The sequence below is a fragment of the Hyperoodon ampullatus genome (assembly GCF_949752795.1).
Source record: "Hyperoodon ampullatus genome assembly, chromosome: 4".
NCBI lineage: Eukaryota > Metazoa > Chordata > Mammalia > Artiodactyla > Ziphiidae > Hyperoodon > Hyperoodon ampullatus.
The window spans coordinates 123,799,673-123,827,566 of NC_136917.1; the positions used below are offsets into that span (position 1 = coordinate 123,799,673).

Sequence of the window (27,894 nt, forward strand, 5' to 3'; positions counted from 1 at the left end):
GGACCTGACTTGAAGAAGTCTAACCATGCCCATCTCTCACCTTTCCTATAAAAGGGCTTTGCTGAAACTTTTCAGGGAGTTCCGGGTTTTTAAGGATGAGCCACCAGTCTCCTTGCATGGCCCTGTAATAAACCTTTCTCTGCTCCAAACTCTGACGTTTTGGTATTGTTTGGCCTCACTGTGTGTCGGGCACACAGACTTGCATTCATTAACAGAGATGTAAAACAACCATTTATTGTGCTCAGCGATTCTTGCATCAGGAGTTCAGACAGGACACAGCAGGGACAGCTTGTCTCTGCTCCACAACGTCTGGGTTATTATCTAGAAGACTCAGAGCCTGGGGGCTGAATCATCAGAAAATTTGTTCACATGCGTGTCTGATGGTTGATGCTAGCTTTTGGCTGGGAACCACAGTTCCTTTCAGTGTAGGCTTCTCCAAGTGGTCCCTTTATTTGTGCTAGTTTGGGCTTCCTTATAGCATGGCTGGGATGCAAATGTGAGTATTCTGAGAGAGAGAGAGAGAGACAGATGTAAGCCTTTTATGACTTAGTCTTGGAAATCATGTGACATCGCTTTCATTGTATTTTATTCATATAAGTAGTCAGAAAGGCATACTCAGCTTCAAGGGGGAGGGTAAAGAGGCTCTGCCTCTAGTTGGGGAGTGACAACCTGAAATATTGCTGACTATTTTTGGAAAATACAGTCCCTTATCCATATTGCCAAATAAATTGTCAATTCTCTGTTTTTGTCTTATTTGACCTATCACTAGTAGTTGATAGTTCATCACTCCTTCCTTGAACACTGATCTTGGATTTCAGGATATCATAATCTTTTTTTCCTTTTACCTTATACGTCACTCCTTCTCAGACTATTTAGGTCACTCCTTCTCAGACTATTTCCTCATCTCTTCAGTCTCTCCAGGTCTGGAACTCTTCTCATTTCTATCTGTACACTCTTCCTTTTCTGATCTCACCTAGCCTCATGGCTTTAAATATCTGTATGGGGGTGACTCTCAAATTCTAGCTCGAAACTTTCCCATGAACTGCAAACATGTATATCCAGTTGCCTAAATAGCAGCTCCACTAATAGACACCTTAAATTTAGCACGTCCTGAACTGGATTCTTAATTAGCATCACCTCATGCCTTGCTGAATCTGTTTCTTCTGTCATCTTCCCCATCTCAGTAACTGGCAACTCCATCTTTCCAATTGCTTAGGCCCAAACTTTTAAAATAATAATTGATTCATCTCTTTCTTTGACACTCTATAAACAGACGGTTAGGAAATCCTTTTGGCTCTATCTTGGAAATATATTTAGAATTGGACATTTTGTACTCTCTCAATATTATCCTGGTCCCCATCTTACTTGGATCATTGCAGTAACTTTCTAACTGGTTTTCCTACTTCTCTCCTTACTGGCTGTAGTTATCCAGAGTTATAATGTTAAAATACAATTCAAATCATGTCATCCCTCTGTTCAAAACCCTCTAATCACTTAACATCCCAGCCTATGTCGTTAAAATGACTTGCAAAGCCCACATGATCTCATCCTTATTATCTCTCTGACTTCATCTTGTATTCTCTGCTTTACTCTGCTCTAATCACCGTGGCTACTTTACTGCTTTAGGACATAGCAGTCATGTTTCTTCCCCAAGGCCTTTGTACTTACATTTCCCTCTGTCTGGAGCCTCTTTCCCTAAATATCCACATGTCTTACTTCCTTCTCTCCTTCATGTTTTTGCTAAGTTGTCAACCTCTCATTGACCTTATATGATCACCTTATGTAAAATTACATTGCCCCTGTCTGAGCACTCCCTGTGTTTCTTCCTTGTCTTGCTTTCCTTCATTGTACTTACAAATTATTTGATATGCAACACTATATATATATATTTTTTTTTTGATATGCAACACTATATTTTTTAAATCTTTTTATTTTATTTATAGCTTCTTTATATTTGTTTTAATCTTTTTAGTTTATTCTGTTTTCCTCACCTAGAATGTAAGCTCCATGGTTGGAGGAATTTTTGCCTATTTTCTTCACTGTTACATCGTTAGCGCCTAGGTGAGTATCTGACAGGTAATGGGTATTCAACAAGTATTATTAAATGACTATTTTTTACTTTAGTTTTTCTTACAAGGCTAAGAAAATCACAAGGCACATGTCAGTGAATCAGCAACATCTAGATCCAGATAGTACTACAGATGTGGAGGATGTTACACATGCTGAAGAAGAACTTATTAAAAAATGTGAAGAAATGTGGAAAGATATGGAAGAAGTAAGTATCAAGACATAAAAGTGATATCTCAATTACTTACTATTACTTACTATTACTTACTATATCCCAATTACTTACTACTTTAAGAAACTTTATACTAGGTGAGCAGTAGAAAGAGAAAAAATTATGGCAGTCCCTACCCTGAAGGAGATTATCATCTAATGGAGGCAATAACAAATTATATTAGAAGTGTGGTGGTAAAGTTCAAAGAGTATACTTAGGAGGAGTACTAAGCCTAGACTGAAGGGGCCAAAGATAGCTTTCTTAAAGAGGAAATAACTGAGTTCATTTCTAAAGAATAAATAGGAGTTAGCCTGTGAAAGTGGAAGAGGTATACAAAGCAGAAAGAACAAAATATATAAATGTTGGGAGAGTTTAGAGAACTCTAAGTAGAATAGTATGACATGTAAATTAGGAGAAGAAGGATATGTAGAGTGAGACTGGAGAGGTAATTAGGGGCAACACATGAAGGATTTTGTTGAGTGTATATTATGGGGAACGATTAAAGGATTATAAACGTGAAGTGACCTGATGAGATATCTTGATTGAGAAAATAACTGGTGGTTTTGAAGAAGATGGAATGCAGAAGAGTGAGACTATACAAAGAAAGAATATTTAGAAGTCTCTAGTAGTAGTCCTGTAAGAAGTACTGAAGCCTGAGTCTTGTCATTGCAAATAGAAAAATGGATTCAAGAGATGCTAAGAAGTTTGGACCAAAAGGACCTGCAGGTTAATTGTTGTGAAATGGGGAGGGGGAATTACAGATAGTTTCAGGTTCCTGGTTTGGGCCATTGAGTGGTTGGTGAGGTTATTTCCCAAGACAGAGAATATAAAGGGGGAGAACACATACTTATGGAGTTTGAGTGAAAATATGAATTAATTTAGAAAATGTTGTGTTTGAAGTGTATGTACATTTTCTGAGTTACTGGGGTAGAATCACTTCTGGTGCACTATAGTATGCTGGTAAAAATTTGATTTACTTAAAATAGTGTAATGTATAATGTAGGCCACAGACATTTTTTTACATCCTATTCTTCCCAGTAAGGTTTCAGATTAAGGCAGGTTAGTGGGCTTTTTTTCTTTAAAAAAAAAATTTTTTTTTAACATATATCCTTGGTACTCTGTATCATTACTGTATTTTCAAGATAATTTGTATTGCTTTTGAAATTTTTTCAATATAGAAATTTGAATTAAAAAACAAATTTTTTTTGATGGAAAAATACTGCACCTAGAAATAAGCACAAATAAAATTTAAATTGCCCATATTTTTACTCAGATATAATCACTATTAACAATTATGGATTTTTTTTAATGGCATAGTAGCAATGTCTCCTGATGGCTTTATTTTCTTATGATCTTAACTATCTTCTTACCTCTTTTGTTATCTTTCTGTAATGTTTTCCCCCTTGTTCTTTTATTCTCCATTTTTCCATTATCTAGTTCCTAATTCACCCTAGCTATTAATTTTTGTTTTTGCTCATCTTTTCATTCTGTGTTGAGTTAAGCATCCACTTTTACTTTTTTTTTTTTTTTTTTTTTTTTTGCGGTACGCGGGCCTCTCACTGTTGTGGCCTCTCCCGTTGCGGAGCACAGGCTCCAGACGCGCAGGCTCAGCCGCCATGGCTCACGGGCCCAGGCGCTCTGTGTCATGTGGGATCCTCCCGGACCCGGGCACGAACCCTCGTCCCCTGCATCGGCAGGCGGACTCCCAAGCACTGCGCCACCAGGGAAGCCTCACTTTTACTTTTTTTTTTTTTTTTTTGCCGTACGCGGGCCTCTCACTGTTGTGGCCTCTCCCATTGCGGAGCACAGGCTCCGGACGCGCAGGCTCAGCGGCCATGGCTCACGGGCCCAGCCGCTCTGCGGCATGTGGGATCTTCCCGGACCGGGGCACGAACCCATGTCCCCTGCATCGGCAGGAGGACTCCCAACCACTGCGCCACCAGGGAAGCCCTCCACTTTTACTTTTGATGTGTTCACGTTGGGTCCTATTTGGCTGCCTTCCTGATCCTCTTGCTTAGGAAGTAAAGAATTTAAACAAACTCTTCTCGTATATCAGATATATATTGTTTTATTGTATATTGTTTTAAAGGAATATTACATTGGTATAAAAGGACAAGGAAAAGGAATTGTTTGTGGTGTATAGTGTGTGACTTGTTTTTCTTTACTTTTTAAATCAAGTGTCAGAACAAATTATCGCTTGTTGGAACTGAGACACTCACTGATTCAAATGCTCAGGTATGATTCTTTTTGTTCTTCCGAAAAGTAGGTAAGTGGAATTTATTGTTTTAGATAAGAAGTGTGTCATCTATATTTATGCCAAGTATAATAGCTTTGTGAATACCTGTATGCTTAATGATTTGGAAAATTTTCTACTCTTTCTGATTTAAGAGGAGTATTCTAAAAACTTTTTGAATAATCTGTTATAAATAAATTCTTTATTATTTATCTTTTAACAACTACACATACATTCAACTTTGAGTGAATTACTCATTGGCTGCTATTATGATACCGTGTTAAAAATTAGAACAAAGACTGTCGTACTTTGTGTTAGGTGCAGTAGCCACAGTTATTTTACTGTCTGTGTGGAATCTTAACTGATTTTACCCTAAGTTCAATAAAAGGATTAAAATATTCATTTCAAAATGCAAAGACCTATGGAATTGGTTTAGAGATACACCAGTGGTTCAGTGCAACAGATTAAGAATTTAAAATATGACAAAGATGATAGTTCCAATCTTTGGGAAAGGGATGAATTAGTTAATAAATGATAGTGGTACAACTGTATATCCATCTGGGAGAAAATAAAATTGGACTTCTATCTTTCATTATATAAACATAAATTCTGGATGAATTGCTATGAAAATCTTACAAGAAAAGCTGGAGACTATTTGTGCAATCTAGTTAGAGACCAGGGGAAAATGTCTTGGCTGATAATAGAAATTTAGACACAGTAAAAGAAAACTTAGATGCATTTGACCATATAAAAAGTTAAAAATGTTTTAGTGATAAAAATTCTAAGAACAGATTTAAATATACAAAGAATTCCAATGAAAGTTCTCCAAAACTAGTGGGAGCATGTCAAAAGACATTGGAACCAATTGAAGGCACTTGGCTGTCCAAATTTAGTATCATGTGAGCATTAAAAGAAATACTGGCTTCAATTGAATATAATGATGTGAAAACATAAAAATCTATGAGCATAATAATACTCAGTAATAAATGAGAATGAGAGAGAAAGAGGAAAAAACGAATTTGTCACTTTTGGAAGTGCCTATTACACCAGATCTTTAAAAACTGGTGATAAAAAAATTAAGCCATCTTTTGTAAAAAGCTTTTTATCCATCAATAAATAAATAGTGTTCTTTTGTACAGGGTAAGACAATATTTTATTTGGAAAAATATTGTACAATAAATAAATAATTATCTGGTTTCCTTGGGAAATGTGGTTCTTATGTTGTAGAAATTGAGACCTACTGAATCAGAGTCACTAGGGATGAAGCCTGTAATTTTCCTGAATGATTTTCAGGCAGTAAGCCAAACACTTGGTTTTGAGGGAAGTGCTTATGTAGTTGTAAATAATCAGTATCCTGAGATAGTCAATAATAACATTATCTAAAGAATCCACAAAATGTCTTTTCCTATTTTGTTAGAGATCCCTAATATTCCTCCCAGGTTTGATGATTCTCTAGGAACACTCACAGTACTCATAGTCATACTCATGGCCGGGATTTATTGCACTGAAATGATACAGAGTAACATCAGCAAAGGGAAAAGAAGCATGGGTTAAAGTTCAGAGGAAACCAGGTACAAGCTTTCAGGAGCCTTTCCCAGTGGAGTCACACAAGACATGCTTAATTACCCCAATGAGTTGTGACAATGAGTGTGAAATGTTGTCTACCAGGGAACCTCATTAGAGACTCAGAACCCAAAGTTTTTTGTGGGGGGTAGTCACATAGGCACCCCTTGCCTAGCAGTTATCAAAATACCAGACTCTCAGGAGGAAAGCAGGTGTTTAGCATGAATTGTATTTTCTCACACTTTAGGCACAGAGAGCCACTCTTGTGAGTTAGGTTGGTGGGAACCTTCTGAAGCCAGATGTCAGCCAAGGGCCAACCTTCCAAGCAGGCCTTTAAGCATAATTTCAGGCTTGCTTTGTTAACTCTTTTTGGCATATCTGTTAACTTCAAAACTTCAATATTAAAACTCAATCCATTTTCCAAAGCAAGAAGTTAGATATTTAAATGAGAAAATGGCAGGATTTCTCAAATATGTGTGTTTAAATCACTTTAGAAATACTACTGTTATTTTCTTTTTCAGAAAGGGTTTAATTTTATATCAGTATCAGAAATAATTTGGGTGTTTGCTTTAGCTGGGCTTTAGAAGGTAAGAGCTGAGTTTCAGCAGTATAGTATGAGGTTAAATTACAGTTTTTTAATAGGTTCAAAAATAAGTATCAGTAATTTTATATATTTCAATCTAATATGTTCAGGAAAAGTGATATAATACCTTATCATTATGATAGTTTTGCCTAGTTTAAATAGTACTTTTTAAGTATTTGTTATCCTTTTCTAGTAATAATAATAATAGTTAACATTTATAAATCACTGTATAGTTCACAAAAAAACTTTTTTACATTCTTATTTAATTATCTCTAGGAAAATAATGTTAAACTCTTTTTTGGTAAAAATTTTAATACCTGTAAATGCATTTTTATATAATTATATAAATCTTTCAAAGAGACTAGGTTTTTTTCTCTGACTGTTCAACAGCCAGTGTTATGATCCAGAGCAGGGTCTTTGAGCTCCCCGCTCTGCATCATAAAAATTTGTTAAAAAAGAGTACTTGGTGTCCTTTTAGTATAAATATTAGAGGAATACCTATTGCATTTTTGAAATGTGAATTTTTGATCTGTTTGTCTATGTATAAAATTATATAGAGGAGATGAAAAATGTTCTGAAATTTAAGCATGCATAAGTTTTAATTTTATGGTCTAATCAGGCAACAGATTTATCACACAGATTTATAATTATCAAATTTACAATGATTGGAATCACCTAATATTAGAAACATTTATCCTAATTTATTTTTGGCTAAAGGGGTACACAGTTTACAAACTATTGTGTAGTAAGACTGGTTTTTATATGTGATTTGTGGAACCAGTCTCATTTTATAATTGTCTTTATATATGTATTGATATTTAAACTTATTTTTAACTGCTCAGCTAAACATACTTGAAATTTTTCTGAAAGTGCATAGAAAGGAATAAAAGCATATTTAAAGCAAATTTGTTTAAAAAATGTTGGCAAGAAGTAACATTCTTTTTTTTAAAGAATATTAATTTAGGGAATAAACTTAATATACTTAGGTTTTTTTAGGTTGAATGGTGAAGTTAGAATTGATCTTTTTTTTTTTTTTTTTTTTTTTTTTTTTTTTTGCGGTATGCGGGCCTCTCACTGTTGTGGCCTCTCCCGCTGCGGAGCACAGGCTCCGGACGTGCAGGCCCGGCGGCCATGGCTCACAGGCCCAGCCGCTCCGCGGCATGTGAGATCTTCCCAGACCGGGGCACGAACCCGTGTCCCCTGCATCGGCAGGCGGACTCTCAACCACTGCACCACCAGGGAAGCCCTGATCATTTTTAATACTGTATTGCTGGTGTAATGGCAATTTATAAGCCATTTAAAGGAAAATTCTGTTAGGAGTGATAATTTTTTATAGTTTAGATTGCTATTATGTTAACCATTTATGTTAGGAACTTGTGTTAAAGTATTAAGACTGTCTACACTTTCGTCTATGAATAAATATTAGTGTTATGCAAGAAATGACTTTGTTTTATTCTCTTGTTCTTTTTTTTTAAATAGCTGTCATTATTAATTATGCAAGTGAAATGTTTGACTGCTGAACTCAGTCAGTGGCAGAAAGAAACTCCTGAAAGTAAGATTCTTATTTTTAGGCTTATATTTTTGTAAACAAATTAATGGTGAATTAATTTAATGTTCCCAAGAAGAATTCAAGGTCCATTTACCCTCTTGAAATTGCCTCATTTCCATTGCTATTAGGAAGTCACGTTATTTTTCTTATTTTATGCACATTATTTCATACTTCATTATTATTATAGATGAACGTATCTGTCTCATAGTAGAATATAGTAATCTTGATGATGGAGATTTTATTACAGCCATCACTGTATCCTCATAGACACTGTTTTATATGCTCAGTAGAAACTGTAAATTGTTTCTTAATGAATGAAACTTACCTAGTGGAATAGAGAAATTATTTTAGATACTTACTTACATAAGGGCCACATAGATTTTATGTTGCCTTTTGACTTGTCCAACTGAGGCCAACTATAGTTTTGCCTTTGGTTGAGCAATAGAAAATGGCTTAAAGGGGACTTCCCTGCTGGTCCAGTGGTTAAGACGCCACACTCCCAATGCAGGGGTCCCAGGTTCAGTCATGCAGCTGCATGATGCAACTAAAGATCCTGAATGCCTCATCTAAAGATCCTGCATCCTGCTAGGAAGATCCCACGTGCCACAACTAATACCCGATGCAGCCAAATAAATTAAAAAAAAAAAGCCTTAAAAATCTGTAGTTATAATACCCAACTAGGAGATATTTTTCTATTATTAAAGCCTACATTCCTTTATGTGGTATGTATGTCTGTATTTGGTCTTATATATGGATTTTACCCTCTTTTTTCATTTACGTCTCCCTTCTGCTTTCTCCTGCCCCTCTGTCCTCTTTCTTTTAGGTCCCCCCCATCCCTTCTTAGTTTACTCTCCATTCTCTATCCCAGTTATTGGGATTCTTTTCTCCTCATTCTCTTCCCAATTTTATCTGCATTCTTGTTTTAAACTACTATATTCATGCCAATGTCCACCATTGTTTTGTGTCTTCACTACCACCTAGTAGTATTTTTTTTTTTTTTTTGGCTGCATTGGGTCTTCATTGCTGCGCGTGGGCTTTCTCTAGTTGCGGCGAGCGGGGGCTACTCTTCGTTGCAGTGTGCCGGCTTTTCATTGCGGTGGCTTCTCTTTTTGCCGAGCTCGGGCTCTAGGTGCACAGGCTTCAGTAGTTGCAGCACGCAGGCTCAGTAGTTGTGGTGCACGGGCTTAGTTGCTCCGCGGCATGTGGGATCTTCCCGACCAGAGCTTGAACCCGTGTCCCCTGCATTGGCAGGCGGATTCTTAACCACTACACCACTAGCGAAGTCCTCACCTTGTAGTTTTTTTAATTTCAGCACGTCAGATAGGTATGTGTATACAATTTTGATTTTAATTTGTATTCAACTGTTTATCTTATTGCCTCCTCTAGCATTATATTGGGCATCTCAGAGACTGCTCATACTCTGCTATTAAAATGTTGGTGTTCTCCAGTTGACTGTGTTCAGCGATTTTTGCTTCTTAACTCTATATGCTATTTCAACATTATATTTTCTGCTCCTGTTTTTATGGGTTATATCTGTATTAATGACTTCTATATTAGTTTGCTAGTGCTGCCATAACAAAGTAGCATGACTGAGTTGTTTAAACAACAGAAGTTTTTTTTTTTTCCTTCACAACTCTGGAGGCTAGAAGTCCAAGATCAAGGTGTTGGCAGGGTTGGTTTCTTCTGAGGCCTCTCTCCTTGGCTAATAGATTATCATCTTTCTGTGTCTTCACATGGTTACCTGTCTGTTCTAATCTCTTTGTATAAGAATGCCATTCATAATGGAGTAAGGTCCAACCCAATGACCTTGTTTTAACTTAATTACCTCTTTAAAGATCCAGCCCCAATATAGTCACATTTTGAGGTACTGGAGATTAGGGCATCAAAATCTGATTTTGGGTGGGGTGGGAGAGGGTGGGGGGATAGGGAGAGGACACACAATTTCTACAACAACTTTCAAGTCTGTATATCCAAACCAGACTTCTATGTAACATCACACTTATATATCTTTCTACCTTCTAGAATTCTTTTCCAAATTACTCTACAGATGCCTCAGATTCATGAACCGATTGCCATTCCCTGACACATTGAATGGAATCTATTTGATCAGCTACAAATTTAAGAGTCCTTTTAGATTCTTCTAGATTTTCCCATTTCACATATAGCTGGTCATTAAATATTGAGCCCTACTGCCACAGATTTACTTTAGGCCTTTATCACCAATCCACTAGTTTATTAAAATAGACTTTTTACCTCTTGATCAATAATTTTTTTTATTAATTTTAGAAATTTCAAACTTAATGAAAAGTTGAAAGTCCAGCTTCATTCTTTTGCATGTGTATTGTCTAGTTTTCCCAGCACCATTTGTTGAGAAAACTGTTCTCTCCCCCATTGAACTGTCCTGACACCATTGTGAAAAATCAATTGATGGTGGGGGGGGGAGGCGGGGTGGGAATGTCATGAGTTGGGAGATTGGGATTGACATATATACACTAATATGTATAAAATAGACAACTAATAAGAACCTGCTGTATAAAAAAATAAATAAAATTCAGAAATTCAAAAGAAATCAGTTGATCATACAGTGAGGATTTTAAAAAATATTTATTTTATTTATTTTTTTGTCTGTGTCGGGTGTTTGTTGCAGTTCATGGGCTTCTCTCTAGTAGTGACCTACGGGTTTTCTCTCTCTAGTTGTGGCATGCAGGCTCCAGGGCACATGGGCTCTGTAGTTGTGGCGCACGGGCTCCAGAGCATGTGGGCTCTGTAGTTTGAGGCACATGGGCCCTCTCGTTGAGGCGCTCTAGCTCAGTAGTTGTGGCGTGCTGGCTTAGTTGCCCCGCGGCATGTGGGATCTTCCTGGACCAGGGCTCGAACCTGCATCCCCTGCACTGTAAGGCGGATTCTTTACCACTGGACCACCAGGGAAGTCCCTACAGTGAGGATTTTTATTTCTGGGCTCTCTATTCTATTGGTCTATATCTCTGTCTCTATGCCAGTAGCACATACTGGCATTATTGTATTATTGTAGCTTTGTAGTAAGTTTTGAAATTAGGAAGTGTGAGACCTCCAAATTTGTTCTTCTTTTTCAAGATTGTTTTGGCTATTTGGAGTCCCTTGAGATTCCATGTGAATTTTAGGATGGATTTTTCTATTTCTACAAAAACGTCATTGGGATTTTGATAGAGATTACATTGAATCTGTAGATTGCTTTGGGTGTTATTGACATCTTAATAACATTAAGTCTTAACAGTCCTTGAACACAGGATGTTTTTTCTTTTCATTGGTGTGTCTTTAATTTCTTTCAGCAACATTTTGTAGTTTTCAGCATGTAAGTTCTTTGCTTCCTAAATTAAATTTGTTCTTGAGTATTTTATTCTTTTTGATGCTATATGTCAGGGAATTAAAAATTTTTATTTTTCTTATTTTCATAATCTTTTACATACAGACCTTGTACTGCCAGCACTGAACACACTGACCTGTTGGTCAAATACCCACCTTGCTTAAGGTTGCGAATCCCATACACAGCCACACTGGAAAGATTATTAAAATCTTTATATTCTTAGAGCCTGTCATATTGTATCGGTTGAAATGATTGTTTTAACATTGAAGTGCTACTTTTGGCCACACTCGCCAAGAGGGAGATTTTTGAACTTTATGTTTTTAGAATCCTTTTCATTGTATAGCCATCCTAGGGCTACCTATAATTAGTTCTAATACAGGGCCTATGAAGTACATAGCTCTTTTCTATTAGAAAACCCTCTAGAATGGCAAATAGCTTAGAAAGTTTTCAGTAGCATATCATTTGAGAAATTTAAATAGCACTTTATTAAGAAAGATAAACTTTTCTTAGTATGAGCTGAACTTTTCTAAGTATCAGGGATTTGATTTTGCTATGTAAATAAATTAAGGAATATTAGTTTATACTCATTAGACTGGCATAAATTTTAGAAGAGTTTATAGTATCTTTTGCTGTTTCTTGTTCATTGCTTCTAGAAAAATTAAGAGTCTAGCATCCTGTTTTAAAATTCAAAATACACATTTCCTTCTATGAAATTCACTTTCTGAGAATCTATCCCACAGGAATGAGAGCACCAATATATAAAGACATAAATAAAAGAATGCTTCCTGTGTCATTGTTTTTTGAGGCTAAAAACTAGACACAAAGTCAGTGCTCAATCAGTAGTGAAATCCCTGAATACATTTGGTGTATTTACCCTGCAGAATATTATGCAGTGATTTAAAATTATGAATTAGACATACACCAGATGAATATACAGGATTTTCATGGGGGTTTTTTTGGGTGAAAATAAGAATAATGTGTATGATATTATCTCATTCTTGTAAAACTAGCAATAACAAAATTAATAACACTTGCATGTATATGTACAAATATGTATGAATATGTATATATGTATGCATAGAATCATGTAACCACAGAAATATTTAAGGAACACACTGTAGATTATTAATTTTGGTTTTGATGGATTGAGAAAATAAAATGAGAAGAGAAAAAGGCACTGAAAACAAAAGACATAAATATCACATTTGTCTAAAATGATATATAAGTTGGCTATATAAGATGTTAAATTAAAAAATTTCATAAAAACTGTACACATCTCATAAAAAGTTCTGTAATATATAAATGGAAAGGGAAAGGGGTATCTCAGAAACCACAAAATCAAATTCTTGATTTTTGAGAGTTAACTAAGCATATGTATAATTTTGGTTTGTTTTGTTCCTGTAGTGATTCCACTGAATGAAGAATTTCTGGTAACATTAGGAAAAGAAGAGGTAAGTTACTGAATTTATAGTAATCCAAAATAACTTATAACTAGAAGTGTTTTGGATAAGCTCATGCCATAACGAGTAAGATGAAACCACTTTAAAATGGTATTAATTATGTTTTATTGAACAGGATATTTTAGATGATTTGAATTTTGAATTAAATATGTAAACCTTACTCTTATACTTAATTTTTAGTTGATTAAACTCTTCATAATAAAAGCGAAAAGGTTAAACATAGCTAAATGATCATACATGTATATCTGTCCCCAAAACTTAACATAAATGTCAATAAAGATTTTTTTAGTGTCAGTTTATTAGATCAAAGTATAGGAGAGAAGATAGAGGCAAAGAAGAATTTTAAACAAGGTTGTAGAGCATGGAAATAGATAAGTATCTGTGTTCCAAGAGACAGAAGTAATGATGACAAGAGAGATTATCTGCCCTACAGAACTGAAGAGAAAGGCTTTGAATTTGAAGGAACCTCGTACTTCAAAATTCAGGGTTCAAGTGTGGAGCTAATTTGATTAACTCTACTTTATCAAGTTTTATTTTAAGGCAGCAGTCCCCAACCTTTTTGGCACCAGGGACCAGTTTCGTGGAAGACAATTTTTCCACAGACTGGGGGTGGGGGTAGGATGGTAATGTGAGCATTGGGGAGCAATGGAGAGTGGCAGTGAAGGAAGCTTTGCTTGCTCACCCACTGCTCACCTCCTGCTGTGCAGTTCCTGTCTGCGGCCCAGGGATTGGGGACCCCTGTTTTAAGGTTTGTACTCAAATATAAGAAATACTTGCCCAACTTAAGGTCACAAAGACTTTCTTGCATTTTTATTTTTAGAAATTTTAATATTTTAGGTTTTACATTTTTTTTTTTTTTTTTTGCGGTACACGGGCCTCTCACTGTTGTGGCCTCTCCCGTTGCGGAGCACAGGCTCCGGACGCGCAGGCTCAGCAGTCATGGCCCATGGGCCCAGCCGCTCCGCGGCACGTGGGATCCTCCCGGACCGGGGCACGAACCCGTGTCCCCTGCATCGGCAGGCAGACTCTCAACCACTGCGCCACCAGGGAAGCCCTAGGTTTTACATTTAGATCTATGATCCATTTTAGAATAATGTTTGCATGTGGAATGAGTTATTGATAAAGGTTCTTTTTTTTCACGTGGATACTAATTATTCTAGCACAAATTGTTGAAAAAACTATCTTTTTCTTTTGAATTTCCTTTGCATATGTGTTGAAAATTAATTGATCATATATGTGTGGATCTATTTTTAGACTCTCCATTTGTTCTCCATCCTATGTGGTGGATATATCTTTTCCTTTGTTCTGTATTTCTGTCTTTAGGCCAATACCATGTAGGTTTGTTTACTGAAGCTTTGTAATGTCTTGAAATTAAGTAGTATGAGTTCTCTAACTTTGTTTTTTACCAAAATTGTTTCATGTTTTCATATAAATTAGAGTTGGCTTGTCATTCTATCCCATAAAGAAGCTTACTGGAATTTTGACTGAGATTGCCCTGAATCTATAGTTCAAATTGAGGAGAAGAGACATATTGAGTCTCAGTCCAGATCCATGAGTACTATATGGTCTCTGCATTTATTTAGGCCTCCATTTATTTGTTATTTAAAAAATTTATCTCACCAATGTTTGTAATTCACTATATCAACAGACTAAAAAAGAAAAAAAGCATTTTATCATTTCAATAAATTCAGAATGAATAAGTGACAAAATTCCATATTAATTCATGATTCAAAAAAAGACTTTATGGGCTTCCCTGGTGGCGCAGTGGTTGAGAGTCTGCCTGCTGATGCAGGGGACGCAGGTTCGTGCCCCGGTCCGGGAAGATCCCACATGCCGAGGAGCGGCTGGGCCCGTGAGCCATGGCCGCTGAGCCTGCACATCTAGAGCCTGTGCTCTGCAACGGGAGAGGCCACAACAGCGAGAGGCCTGCATACCGCAAAAAAAAAAAAAAAAAAAAAGACTTTATAAATTGTGATAAAAGTGTGCAGGTCTTGAGGGACTTCCCTGTCAGTCCAGTGGTTAAGACTCTGCGCTTCCACTGCAGGGGGCACAGGTTCGATCCCTGGTCGGGGAACTAACATCCTGCATGCCACAAGGTGCGTGCAAAAAAAAAAAAAGATAAAAGATGTGTGCAGGTCTTGTATATGTTTGTCAGATTCATCCCTTTAGTATTTCATATTTTTGGTGCTATTAAAATGGTATTCTTTTTTAAAATTTCAATTTCTGATTATTTATTGCTGGTACATTCAAATACAATTAATATTTATATGTCAATCTTGTATCTAGTAAGCATGATAAACTCCTTTATTCTAATAGCTTTTTTGTAGATTATGTAGAATTTTCTTTTCTTTTATATTTAATTAATTAATGTATTTATTAATTTTTTAATTTATTTGGCTTCATGGGGTCTTTAGTTGTGGCAGGAAGACTCTTAGTTGCGGCATGCATGTGGGATCTAGACCAGGGATCGAACCCGGGACTCCTGCATTGGGAGCACAGAGTCTTCACCACTGGAACACCAGGGAATCCTCTGTAAGATTTTCTACATAGCTAGTAATGTCATCTGAGATCAAAGGCAGTTTTACTTATTTCTTTCCATCTGGATGCTTTTTATTTCTTTTTCTTGGCTTATTATACTGTCCTAGAATATTTAGTAATGTATTGAATAAAAGTGGGGAGAATGGACATTTTTGCCTTGTTCCTGATCTTAGTGGATAGCATTCACTCTTTGACCATTAAGTGTGATGTTAGTAGTAGGTTTTTCATAGATGCCATTAATTTAGTTGAGAAAATTACCTTTTTTTAGAATTTCTGAAGAATTTTTCAAATCATGAAGTAATATTGAATTTTGTCACTTATTTCTAAATTCATTGATTTCAACTATTTAATTAACTTGATTCCTAAGATAAACCTCACAGTGCTTTAATGTATTAATCTTTTTTATTTATTAATGGATTTAAGTTGCTAAAATTTTATTAAGATTTTTGTGTCTATGTTTTTGAGAGATATTGGTCTGTGGTTTTCTTTTTTGGTGACATCTTTTTCAGGCTTTGGTATCAGGGTAATACCAAGCTCATATAATGATTTCAGAAGTATTCTCTCTTCAAAAGAGCTTGTATAGAATCAGTATTATTTATTCCTTAAATGTTTCTTAGAATTTATAGGTGAAGTCGTCTGAGGTTAGAAATTTTTTGGTGGGAAAATGTTAAACTAAATATTTAGTTTCTTTATGGCTAGTCAGGTTATCTTTCTCTGAATGAACCTTGGTAGTTTGTGACTTTGAAAGAGTTTGTCTCATCTAGCTTGTCAAATTTATTGACAGAAAATTGTTCATAGCATTCCCCCATTACTATTTTAATGTTTGTAGCACCACCCCCTCTCTTATTCCTGTTGTTGGGAATTTGTGTTCTTTTTTTCTCCTTTAATTAGTCTGCGTAATTTTATTGATCTTCTCAAATAATTAGCTTTGGGTTTCATCGATTTTTTCCTATTTTTCTTTTTGTTTTTCTATTTCATTGATTTAAAACTTTTACCATTATTTTTTCCTCAGCTTACTTTTGGTTTTATTTGCTCTTTTTCTAGTTTCTTGTGGTGGAAGCTGAGGTCATTAATTTGAGAGCTTTCTTTTTTCTAATACAGGCTTTTAGTGGTGTAAATTTTCATCTGAGCACTTCTTTTGCTTTATTCCAGAAAATTTAACCTTTTCATTTTCAGACAGTTCATAGTAATTTCTTATTTTCCTGCTGATTGCATCTTTGGCCCATGGATTATTTAGAAGTGTGTTTTTAGTATCCAAATATTTGCACATTTTTCCAGGTACCTTTCTATGATTAATTATTTTTTTTGAACTTTTTAAAAGTTTTATTGGTACAGTTATTATAGTGAATTGCAATTTATATACTGAACTATTTCTTTTTCTTTTCTTTTTTTTAAAGTATGGGCTCTGACACTTTTTATTTGTGAAACCTCAGGCAAGTTACCTAGCTCTTTTTTTTTTTCATACATCTTTATTGGAGTATAATTGCTTCACAATGTTGTGTTTGTTAGTTTCTGCCTTACAGCAAAGTGAATCAGCTGTATGCACACACATACCCCCATATTCCCTCCCTCTTGAGCCTCCCTTCCACCCTCTCTATCCCACCCCTCTAGGTGGTCAAAGAGCACGAAGCTGATCTCCCCATGCTATGCAGCAGCTTCCCACCAGCCATCCATTTTACATTTGGTAGTGTATGTGTGTCAATGCTACTCTCTCACTACATCCTAGCCTCCCCTTCCCCTCTGTGTCCTCAAGTCCGTTCTCAATGTCTGCATCTTTATTCCTGCCCTACCACTAGGTTCATCATTTTTCTAGATTCTATATATGTGCGTTAGCATACGGTATTAGTTTTTCTCTTTCTGACTTACTTCACTTTGTGTGACAGACTCTAGGTGCATCTACCTCACTACAAATAACTTGATTATTAATTTAATTTAATTCCATTATTGGATCATATTTAATGTAATATTATGGTTGTATTAAAATGTACATACTTGATTTTTCTTTCGTATTTGTCCTACATTTTCTTTGTTCCTATTCTCCTCTCTTCCCACTTTCTTGGATTAATTGTGTATTTTTCAAAATAAATGCATTTTATTTACATTATTAGCTTATTAGGTATATCTCTTCATTTTTTTTTTCATGGTTGCTCTAGGGTTTATAATATACAATTTTATATTATTACAGATTTAGATTTAGATTTATAAGAAGCTAATGGAAACCCTTAATATCAGGAGAATGGAACACTAGCTAATGTGTTCTAGAAACAAAAGGATACTAGAAAAAGTTTAGTTTATTGTAATCCCCTATAGCCACACAGTCTTATATGTTCCTCACATACCTCATACTTCCGCCTCAGGGCCTTTGTACTTAAAATTCCCTTTGCCTAGAACATTCTTTTGCTAGATGGTGACATGACTTATCTTTTGCTGTCTTTCTCTGTTGCTAAACTGTTAGTTAACCTGATCAGAAAGGTCTTTCCATATCATACTACCTACCTAAAAGAGCCATTCCTGCTCCTCATTTCTATACTCTCGTTTTGACCTATTTTTACTTTATGGTATTTATCCCTCTCTGGAGTTACAAGTTTGTTTCTTTGTTTGGATTTGCCTCTTTGTTCTGTTCATCTTTGCATCCCTGACTCCTTCATCAATGCCTGGTGGTCAACAACTGATCAATAAATATTTGTTGAATGAGTGATGTTCATTTGTGTCAGTTTTGTATAGTCTCCTTAGAAAAGAGACCTAATCTGCCTGGTTACTGAAAATTCACCATTAAATTGCCTTTCAGTATGAAATTAAAAATTTTTGCTCAAAACCCCTTATATTTTTTAATTTAACAATGAAATATTACAAAGAACTTAGTACCTAGATTTTTTGCTAGGCTTTTTTTTTTGCTGTTGATTTCTGAATATATATCCTAGTGTGTAAATTTCACTCTCATTCAGAAATATCACTATTTACAGGAGTAAAGACTAAGCAATTAATTTTAATTATTTTGTTCTAGTTCCAAAAATTGAGACATGATCTTGAATTGACACTATCTACTATTCAGTCAAAGAATGAAAAGTTAAAGGAAGACTTAGAAAGGTATATTTATATTATAATTACTATTAATTATTGATATATATTGAATTGGCATTAATGTTTTATTTGAATACTGTTTTGTTTTTCCATGTTTAAAGGGAGCAAAAATGGTTGGATGAACAGCAACAGATATTGGAATCTCTTAATGTACTACACAATGATTTAAAACAGCAGGTTGTGACATTTTCTGAATCAAGGTATTGATTTTGTGTTCTAGGTTTTCATAGTAGGAGAAACTATTTCCTTTTTTATGTTACATGAAATACATAGATGAAAAGAAGGTAAATTTTACCAGCAATTGTGAGTCTTACCCTGACTTTTGCCAATTGTTAAGTTACCTAATCTTTTATGAATAATTTGACTTTTAGTTTTCCTACATGTTAGAGACTATTCATCTCATAAAGCTTGTTATTTTGAGCAATGAAGTTTGAACAAAGTTTTTGATTAATTTTATGAGTAACCAGTTATATATACTTAAGTATTTTATCAGCAAATTAATTCTCTTAAATTAAAAAAAAAATCTTTCAGAATCTTTAATGAGCTGAAAACGAAAATGCATGATATAAAGGAATATAAGGAGAAACTCTTGGTTACCTTGGGTGAGTTTCTAGAAGACCATTTTCCTCTGCCTGATAGAAATGTTAAAAAGAAAAAGGTAAGTTTTAGAGAAGACATTCATGTAGATATTCACATATGAAATTGTTTTAGATAGGTTCAAAGGTAAATTTTCTGACAAATTTTTATGTTTAATATACACTTCAAAGACATACACAAATAGGTACATGCTCAGAAATATTCCATCGTCACATTATAATACTTAATGAAAAATTAGAAGCAACCTAGTTATGTAATAAAATAAGATTAAATACATTTTTTTACATTGTATTCATATTGATGGAAAATGCAGCTTTTAAAAATAATGTATTGAACACTATCAAAGGGGTTTATGAAATCTAACAAATTATTGATTGTTAGAAGATAAAACACAGATGACTAAATTGTGTGAGTCTAATTTGTACCAAAGAATGTAATAGTACTTATGCCTGGGGCTAAGATTGTAGGTAAGATTTGTTTTTGTTTTCGTTTTCATTGTTTTCAAATTTTCTATGATAAACATATGTAACTTTTAATATCAGAAGATACCTGTAGTTAAGGTAAGTTATTGACTATTTTAATAACAGTTATGATGGAATAAACCTTTTTCACAAAAGCAAATATTTCATTGAGTGACAGAAGGTTGGGAACAAGCACTTTAATTCCTTTTTTAAAAATAGTATAGGTATAAATAAATAGAACTTGTGGAAGTGGAATAGGCATTGAAACTGGGACCAGAACAATCTTTCTAAAAATATACATATTTAACAATTTATTTAATCATGTATTTTAAAATATACATATTTTAATCATTTTTCAACATAAAACTTTTGATACCTCCCTCTGGGATGAAGTCTATAAACTCCTTAGAGGAATGAATTTATATTCTGGACTTTGTCTATCTTTTAGCCTCCTTTTCAGCCATTCTTTATCCATCTCTTGCATGAGTCCATTAACCATAGTACTACAGTTCCAGCAGATATGCAATGACCTGTCACTTTTTTGTGCCTTATACATTCTATTCCCTCTGGTTACAAAACAATTCCTATCTGGTGAAAATAGTAAATTCTTTCTTAAAGCAACTCAAACATCATCTTTTGTGTGATGCATTGAATGAAGTTTTGGTGTCATTTTATTAGCATTTATTACATGATTTTGTAGTAATCATTTATGTCTCTTTCTCTGTTGACCCACCACACTCTGTGAGCTCCTTGGTTTGTTTAATTCATCTTTATGTCTGTACTGTCTTGTATACCTATTGTAGTACCTTCTGAGTTCATATTTTTTGAATGACTGTGAGCATACTAGGAAAAGGAGAAAAAAGTTTTGTTTGTTTTCTTATAATCTGTGTTTATTTATTCTTCCCTGTCTTCTTTGTAATTAACAGTAGGCTTTACATTTGTTATGGACAATTTCTTCCATTCTATCCATTGTTATTTACGCCCCTTAGTCATTTCTGAAATTGTTGACGGCCTTCTGTTAACGATTTCAGTAAATTCATGATCTCTTACCTCTTAATGATCATAATCTTAAAATAACTTAATGATTTATTTTCTGATTCCAGTCTCTCTTTTTTTCAACTTTTTTTTTAACCTATTAAGGTTCTCCACTAATAGAACCAGAGGTTTGAGACACTCCTAAACGAAAGCATTGATTACCAGAAGCCACCATGAGTTTATTAAGTCATATTGGATAAGCTCACTTTTTTTAAATGAAGTATATGAACTGTTGATACATATTACAAACTCTGATAGGTTACTCTCTCTCTCCTTCTCTCTCTCTCTCTGTCAAGCAATAATAATGGATGTATCAGTGGGCTCAAGCTGCCATAGCAAAATACCAAAGAATAGGTGGCTTAAACAAAATAAATTTATTTTGTCATAGTTTTGGAGGCCAAAAGTCCAAGATCAAGGTGCCATCAGAGTTTTATTTAAAATAAATAAATTGTGTTATTTATTTTCACTTTGGTAGTTTCTTTGCATTTATATTCTGTTCTGATACCATCATTCATGTATACATTTAGTCTTTATTGTACATTATGTTGGATTCAGTCCTTATCATCTTTTACCATTCATTTTTGAGTTTTTAAGTTTAATCCATTGCTTGATATGATGGGTTTGTTTGACAAGTAATTTGTTCAAGAAGAATTCCTGGGTGTTTTATTTTTTGAATTCTTAAATGCTGAATATACTTTGCTGTATACTTAAAGGCTTAACTTAGGCAGAGATTTTAAAAGTCACAAGACTTGGTAAGGGGTTTCTCCATTCTTCTCAGGTTGAATGTGCTGTGGAGAAATCTGAGGCCAGCCTGTAGATGTCTTGCTGCTTCTGACTATTTGTCTGAAGGTTTCTTTATCTCTGAACTTCAGTAACTTAACAGGGATATGTCACAATGTTGATCATTCAATATCAGTTTTGCTTTGAAGATGATGCATTGTTTCCAGGGGCAGATTTATTATATTTTATATTGTTTATCATATCCTTATGTTGAAACATTTTTTTTGTTTTCTTTCATTATATTTTTCTTCTGCATTTTCTTTGTCTCAAACCTTTATATTTTAATCTGTGCCTTGCTGCTTGTTTCTTTAATATATTTGTATTTCTATAAAGCCTTAGGAGGACTCCATGCTAATCTTTGACTATTGTCAGGAAAGTACTAGATGTCACAATAGTAGGAGACCTTGTAGTTAATTGAATGTCTGAACTCAAAAGCTGCTGATTAGATTTAGTATTATCCTAGAAGATTTCCCTTAGAACCTTATCCTATGGAACATTTTTAACAGTAATTTGGATAAAGAGGTAGAGGACATTGTCATCACAGTTTACAAATGATGTGAAATTGAGAGAGGACTAGATAGTAAATTTATTGGATGACAGAATTAGAACTGTATTTTTTAACTGGCCAAGATAAAATAGGGCAGTCCAAATAAGATAGGACGATATTTAGTGGAGGTACATAGAATATCTTTCTTGAGTTTAAAACATTGAAGAACGAAGGAGACATATCTTAGCTATATACAATGAAGGAAACTTCGGCACTTTAGATGATAGTGTTCTCAGATAGAGGTCAGCAGGGCAGAATAGGTGTCCAAAAGCTAATGCAATCTTAAACTTATTGAATAGAATTCCAGCTTCTACACGTATGGAAGTGAGTCTTCCATTTCATCTTCGGTTTTCTAATCACAGCTATATCATTGTGGAGACTGGATTTTTTAAAAAAAGATAAATTAGAGCACATTTAGAGAACAACCATGCTATTGAGAGGCTGCAAGTCTATGAGAAATAATTGAAGAAACTCATGATGATTAATATGGAGAAGGCAGGGAGCTCATAATAGCTGTCTTTAGATATTTGAGAACTCTAGGGTGGAATTGGAATGAGATTTATTCTCTTGTCATTCCAAGAAAAAAAGAACCAGTGAGTTGAGTTAATATTAGGAACTGTCAAGAACTATAGAAAGATGAACAAACCTCCCTGGGAAGCAAGTTTCCTGTCCCGAAGCTGTATCAGTACAGTCTGGAATGTCATTTGTTTGGGATATTTCGATTGGGAAGGTTCAAACATTATATTTTCATTTATATGAATATATATAATATGTGTAATATAATTTATCCATTATATATTTAGAGATAGATAGATAGATAGATGGATACTCTGAATTGTATCTTCTAGTAATTGCAAAAGATTTCCCTGTCTTAGAGGTTGTTTCAATTATTTTTATGAACCTTACTGTTTAGTACAGCAGGTTGTTTTCTTTCAGAATGCTTTTTAAATCATCTCATTATAAATGTTTGGTTTTAGTATATCTTGTACCGCTGCAATTGAGGAATATTAATTTTTGAAATTTTGTAATAAATACAGTGTAATATTCTGCCATTAGAATTGAAATGTTAATTCTCTGTTATTCACACTTCTCTCAAAGAAAACCGTTCAAGAATCAACTGCACAGCTGATAACACTGCATGAAATGTTAGAGGTAAGTGTTTTGTGTAGTTGTTTTGTCTTGAAGATATCTCTTCATTAGTGATTTGTGAACAATTATGCATAGGCTTGAAAAGGAAAAAAATGCTGCTTTAGTTCTTAAGGTATACACCAAACTTTATTATATAAATTTATCTTAGTATAAAATTAGTTTCTATTTTCTATGTAGTAAGAATGAATATTATAGTTTCTATTTTCTATGTAGTAAGAACGAATATTATTTTTTAGAAGAAGATGAAACTAAAGTCTTACTCTTAATCGTGTTCCTGATTATTACTTTAAGAAAATTTTTATGATGTTGTTTAGTATCTACACAGTAAAAGCCTATGCTGTTACATTGATGTAATCTTTAGTTGGCCAGTCTGTATTCTATCTAAAACACACAATTGAGTTTAAGGATTCTTTCCACAAAGTTGTAGAACTTCATTCACAGATTTTCCTTAAATAACATCAGCTTCTTTTTTCATAATGTAAGGACTCATTACACCTTTTTCTGCCTGACATTTGCTTTTTATTTTATTTACAAATATCTTTGACCTTTTTAAAAAAGAAGTTTTTGAACTTCAGCCAAATTACCGACTATATTAAATACTTAAATCTTGATATGATGACCTATTGCAGATTGGGTGGAGAGGAAGGTAGTCTATGAAGAGCTTTTTAACAATTAATGTGGCTTTTTTAAGTCATTGGTAAGTTTAGAGTAAAGTGATTTCAGAAAACTTGTTTCACATTGTAATTTTATGCATTGGATGCTAAAGTCTATTTATCTAGTTAAATGGCTTTGGTGCCTCAGGATATCTTAATATAGAATATTATTACTTTGAAAAGCAAAATACAATTATTTTTTAGATTGTGATTTGAATCTTTTAACATATTCCTATTTACTCCAGTTTATACCGAAACTACTGTTTCTTGTGGATGACTTGACTTTTTTTTAATAAAAGTTGTTATATATGTAGCAAATATTGACAGTTGTTAACTGGGAAATACATGTGTAATTTTTGAATAGTGCACTATGAGATACCATGTAAAACATAGATTTAGAAACTATTTTTGTCTCCAAGGCTTGTATTATCAATAATAAATGTAAACAGAATTTAAACTGCAGTTCAGTGAAGAATAAACCAATATACATGTTCATGTTAAAGTAGAATTTTTAGCATTTAATTATTTCTGGCATCTACTAGAAGTTTGATTAATATAATTGAAGTTAGAAATGAAAACTAAAATTTTAAATTTTATTAAAATAAGCAGTTGCTCTAAAATGGGAATAATATTTAATTATTTTATTATCATACCTAAAAGAAATGAGACCAAGAGCTTTTTTCTCCAGGATGTGGTTCTGAAGTAGCTAAAGTTAGGGAGTTCCCTGGTGGCCTGATGGTTATGATTCCGAGCTTTCACAGCCACGGCCCACATTCAATCCCTGGTTGAGGAACTGAGATCCCACAAGCCACATGTTGCAGCTAAAAAAAGAAAAAAGAAAGAAATAGCTAAAGTTAATGACAGATGAAATTATTTCAAGAATTGAGATGTAAAAAAAAAAAAAAAGAATTGAAATGTTGATATTATTATGAAATGTGATTGAGATGAGAGCTTTATAGTTTTAATTTTATTTCTATGGTACTTTATATTTGTATAAATTGTATTTTTCCTTTTCTGTGTTTCTTAATATAATATATTTAAAGCTTTGGCTTGGCAATTCAGAGATATGGAGTCTAATCCATGATCTATTACTAATTATGTGCCCCTTGAGGAATCTTTTAACCCTTCTGGATTCTGGTTTTGTAATTTGTGAAGGCACTGTGTGGGAGCTGAGGAGGTAGAGTAATAATTGATACATATTTAGCATTTTTCAGTATGTTTCATAAAGCATTAGTGTTTGAAGAATTTTAAATGTGTGTTTCTTAAAAAAACTTTTTAATGACAGTGGATCTGGGATATACAGGTGATTCTGAGTGCACATTGGCAGTCTTTCTCCAGCTTATATAACCATAAGACCCTGTTTCTCCACACTAAGAGTGTCCTTAGGGAGACCAATTCCATGGAATATAGTTCGGGAAATGTTAGTCTTATATAATTTACTGCAGATACTCAAAACGTCCCAATTTGTGGTTGTAACCCCTCAATATCCTTAGTGAAGAAATCAGAGATATTTAAGATAATTTGAAGGAAATGATGATGATAGAATTGTTGTTTCAAAGATTTATCAGATGAATAGGTGTTTTTTGGGGGGAAGAGTAGCATTGGTGATTTCTCTTTCCCCCAAATATTAAGACATGTATGCTGTTTTTGAACTTGGTGAGTATTTAATTTTTTTATTTTTATTTTTAAGAAATGGTTATAACCAATCTTGTAACATAAACAAATTATTAATCCTAAGAGAAGTGAGAGAATTGTAAGTGCCTTTTAACTAGTTTTTAGGAATTTAAAAGGTTAAGGTGCAAAGATTCATTTTAAAGCTATTTCCATTCACTAATATTTGTTTTTTTAAAAAAGAAAATCAACTATTTAAGTTAATACATAGAAATTATGATATAAACAATTACTCAAAGCGAAAAGACATTAACATTCTTTGGTAAGAAACTTCATTAATGTTTTATTATAGCTGTATCAATTTTTATCCAAGTAAGGTATATTTTGAATAATTTTTTTTCTAGATTCTTTTAAATAGATTATTTGATGTTCCACATGACCCATATGTCAAAATTAGTGATTCTTTTTGGCCACCTTATATTGAGCTGCTCCTGCGTAATGGAATTGCCTTGAGACATCCAGAAGATCCAACCCGAATAAGATTAGAAGCCTTCCATCAGTAAAAAGATGGTCTTTTTTCACACAGTACTTAAAGAATCTTGTCATTTAAGGATAATGGAAACACTGAGAATTACTTGGATAAGGAACATTATTTGCAAATCAAAGCACATAGTCCATCTTCCTTTTGTGCTTAAAATGACTCATGCTGCCATCCACTATTCATTTAAAAATGGTCCTTTCGCAGTCAGTCATTGCTTTGATATTTTCAACTGGGTGGACAAGAATGCAAGTGAAAAATATTCTAGACTTAATTATTACAAAATTTTAAATATACCTTACTTCTGCAATATTCTTTGGAAAATTCGTTGTTAATTTATGATATTGATAATGTAATATTTTTCTTTTAAAATTTATGACAGTTTCTTTTATGCATTTGATTTCCATTTGGTGCTTACATCCTTTAAATTTACAAATTGTAATGGAAAGTCCATTTAATTTGCAGGAGGTTTAAAAATTGACTTAGTATCTTAATGTAGAAGGAAGCATAATTTTAAAGTATTTAGTAAATCTATTCCGTGTATACTGCCATATTTCTAGATTTGTTAAAAATTGGAATGTTAAAAAAACTAATGGATAAAGGTAGCATGAAAACTATATTTTAATTTGTATTATATTACAAGTGATAATATATATTAAATCATTCTTGATTCTGTTAATTATTACTAACAATACTGTGTTCATAAAATTTCATTAATCCTCTGTGACTTTTCTGTAAATAAAGTTCTCATTTAAAAACCTCTAGCTTTTTTGGGGATGTGGCATGATATTTTAATAAACTAAATAGACTTTTTCATAGGTAGATAAATGATGATATTAGAGAACTACATATAAGCTAAACCAGAGAATTCCAAACACTTTTTGTATCATTAGTTTTCTAAGATGACTTAGTGTATACTTTTATTTTTGAAAATGCTTTCTACTGCATTATAGTATCCAGGTTTCTTGTTTACCTTAAATACTTCATCTTTTTTTTAAACTAGGCAAAAACTATTCCAAGTATACCATGTTCCTTTTATAGAAAATACAAATACTGTTATATTTTAGAAAATGTGTAAGTTCTTTTATGGGAAGATGACATACAAAAGTACCTTCCTAGAATACTCTAGTTGGGAGTCAAAGGATTGAGCAACTTATTATTCCTCAAAGTTACTGGAGAAAGGAAAAATGGTGCTAGCAGTATAAGTCTGACAATAATTCTATCTGACAAGAGCAGATAATACTGTTGTCTGTGAACTTCTCTGTGTTACAAATTACAGAAAGAAATAGATAAAGGCAATAAACAACTCGATGATTTATTTGGCAAGTCTTGATTTTACATACATCTGTTGGTTTGGATCTTTTTACTGTAGCATGTTGTGTAAAGTTTTAAAGAAAACTGTGATGATTGCATCCTACTTTTTAATTTGTTAACCCAGCCTTCTAACATAGCATGATTTTTTGCCCACTTTTCATCTCAATCATAAACAAAGTAAATTATAGCAGATTTAGTCTTGATTTGTACTCCATTTAAGCTTACAGCCCTTGAAGGTTTTTTTGTGGCTTTGAGTATGCTGGAGAAGATGTTTCAAGTTCTGAGAACCTACAGGTGGGGGCCATCACTACAGATCCCAGGAACATTGAGGGTAATAAAAGAATATTTTGAATAACTCTGTGCCCACAAATGTTATACCTTAGATGAAATGGACCAATTCTGTGAAAGACAATCTACTAAAACTCACACAAGGAAAAATAGCCACTTTGCATAAGCCTATATATTAAAGAAATTGAATCAATAATTAATAAGCTTTCAAAACAGAAGACATCAGGCCCAGTGGTTTCACTGGTGAATTCGAGAAGAAAATGATGACAATTCTGTGTTCCAAAAAATAGAAA

The 27,894-nt window shown here is 33.8% G+C and overlaps 1 protein-coding gene across 2 annotated transcripts; it reads left to right on the plus strand.

The window, feature by feature from the left end:
- Positions 1 to 2,158: 2,158 nt before the first annotated feature.
- CENPK (centromere protein K) lies at positions 2,159 to 26,024 on the plus strand (the record flags this gene model as incomplete). Of its 2 annotated transcripts, XM_079702792.1 has the most annotated exons (9): positions 2,159 to 2,275; positions 4,457 to 4,513; positions 8,137 to 8,209; positions 12,954 to 13,000; positions 18,552 to 18,634; positions 18,730 to 18,828; positions 19,160 to 19,286; positions 23,147 to 23,200; positions 25,866 to 26,024. In XM_079702792.1, the coding sequence occupies 9 exons, from the start codon at positions 2,159 to 2,161 to the stop codon at positions 26,022 to 26,024; spliced, it is 816 nt and encodes a 271-aa protein (XP_079558918.1). The 2 variants fall into 2 exon arrangements, with proteins under 2 accessions (XP_079558918.1, XP_079558919.1); XM_079702793.1 differs by lacking the exon at positions 18,730 to 18,828.
- Between the last annotated feature and the right edge of the window lie 1,870 nt (positions 26,025 to 27,894).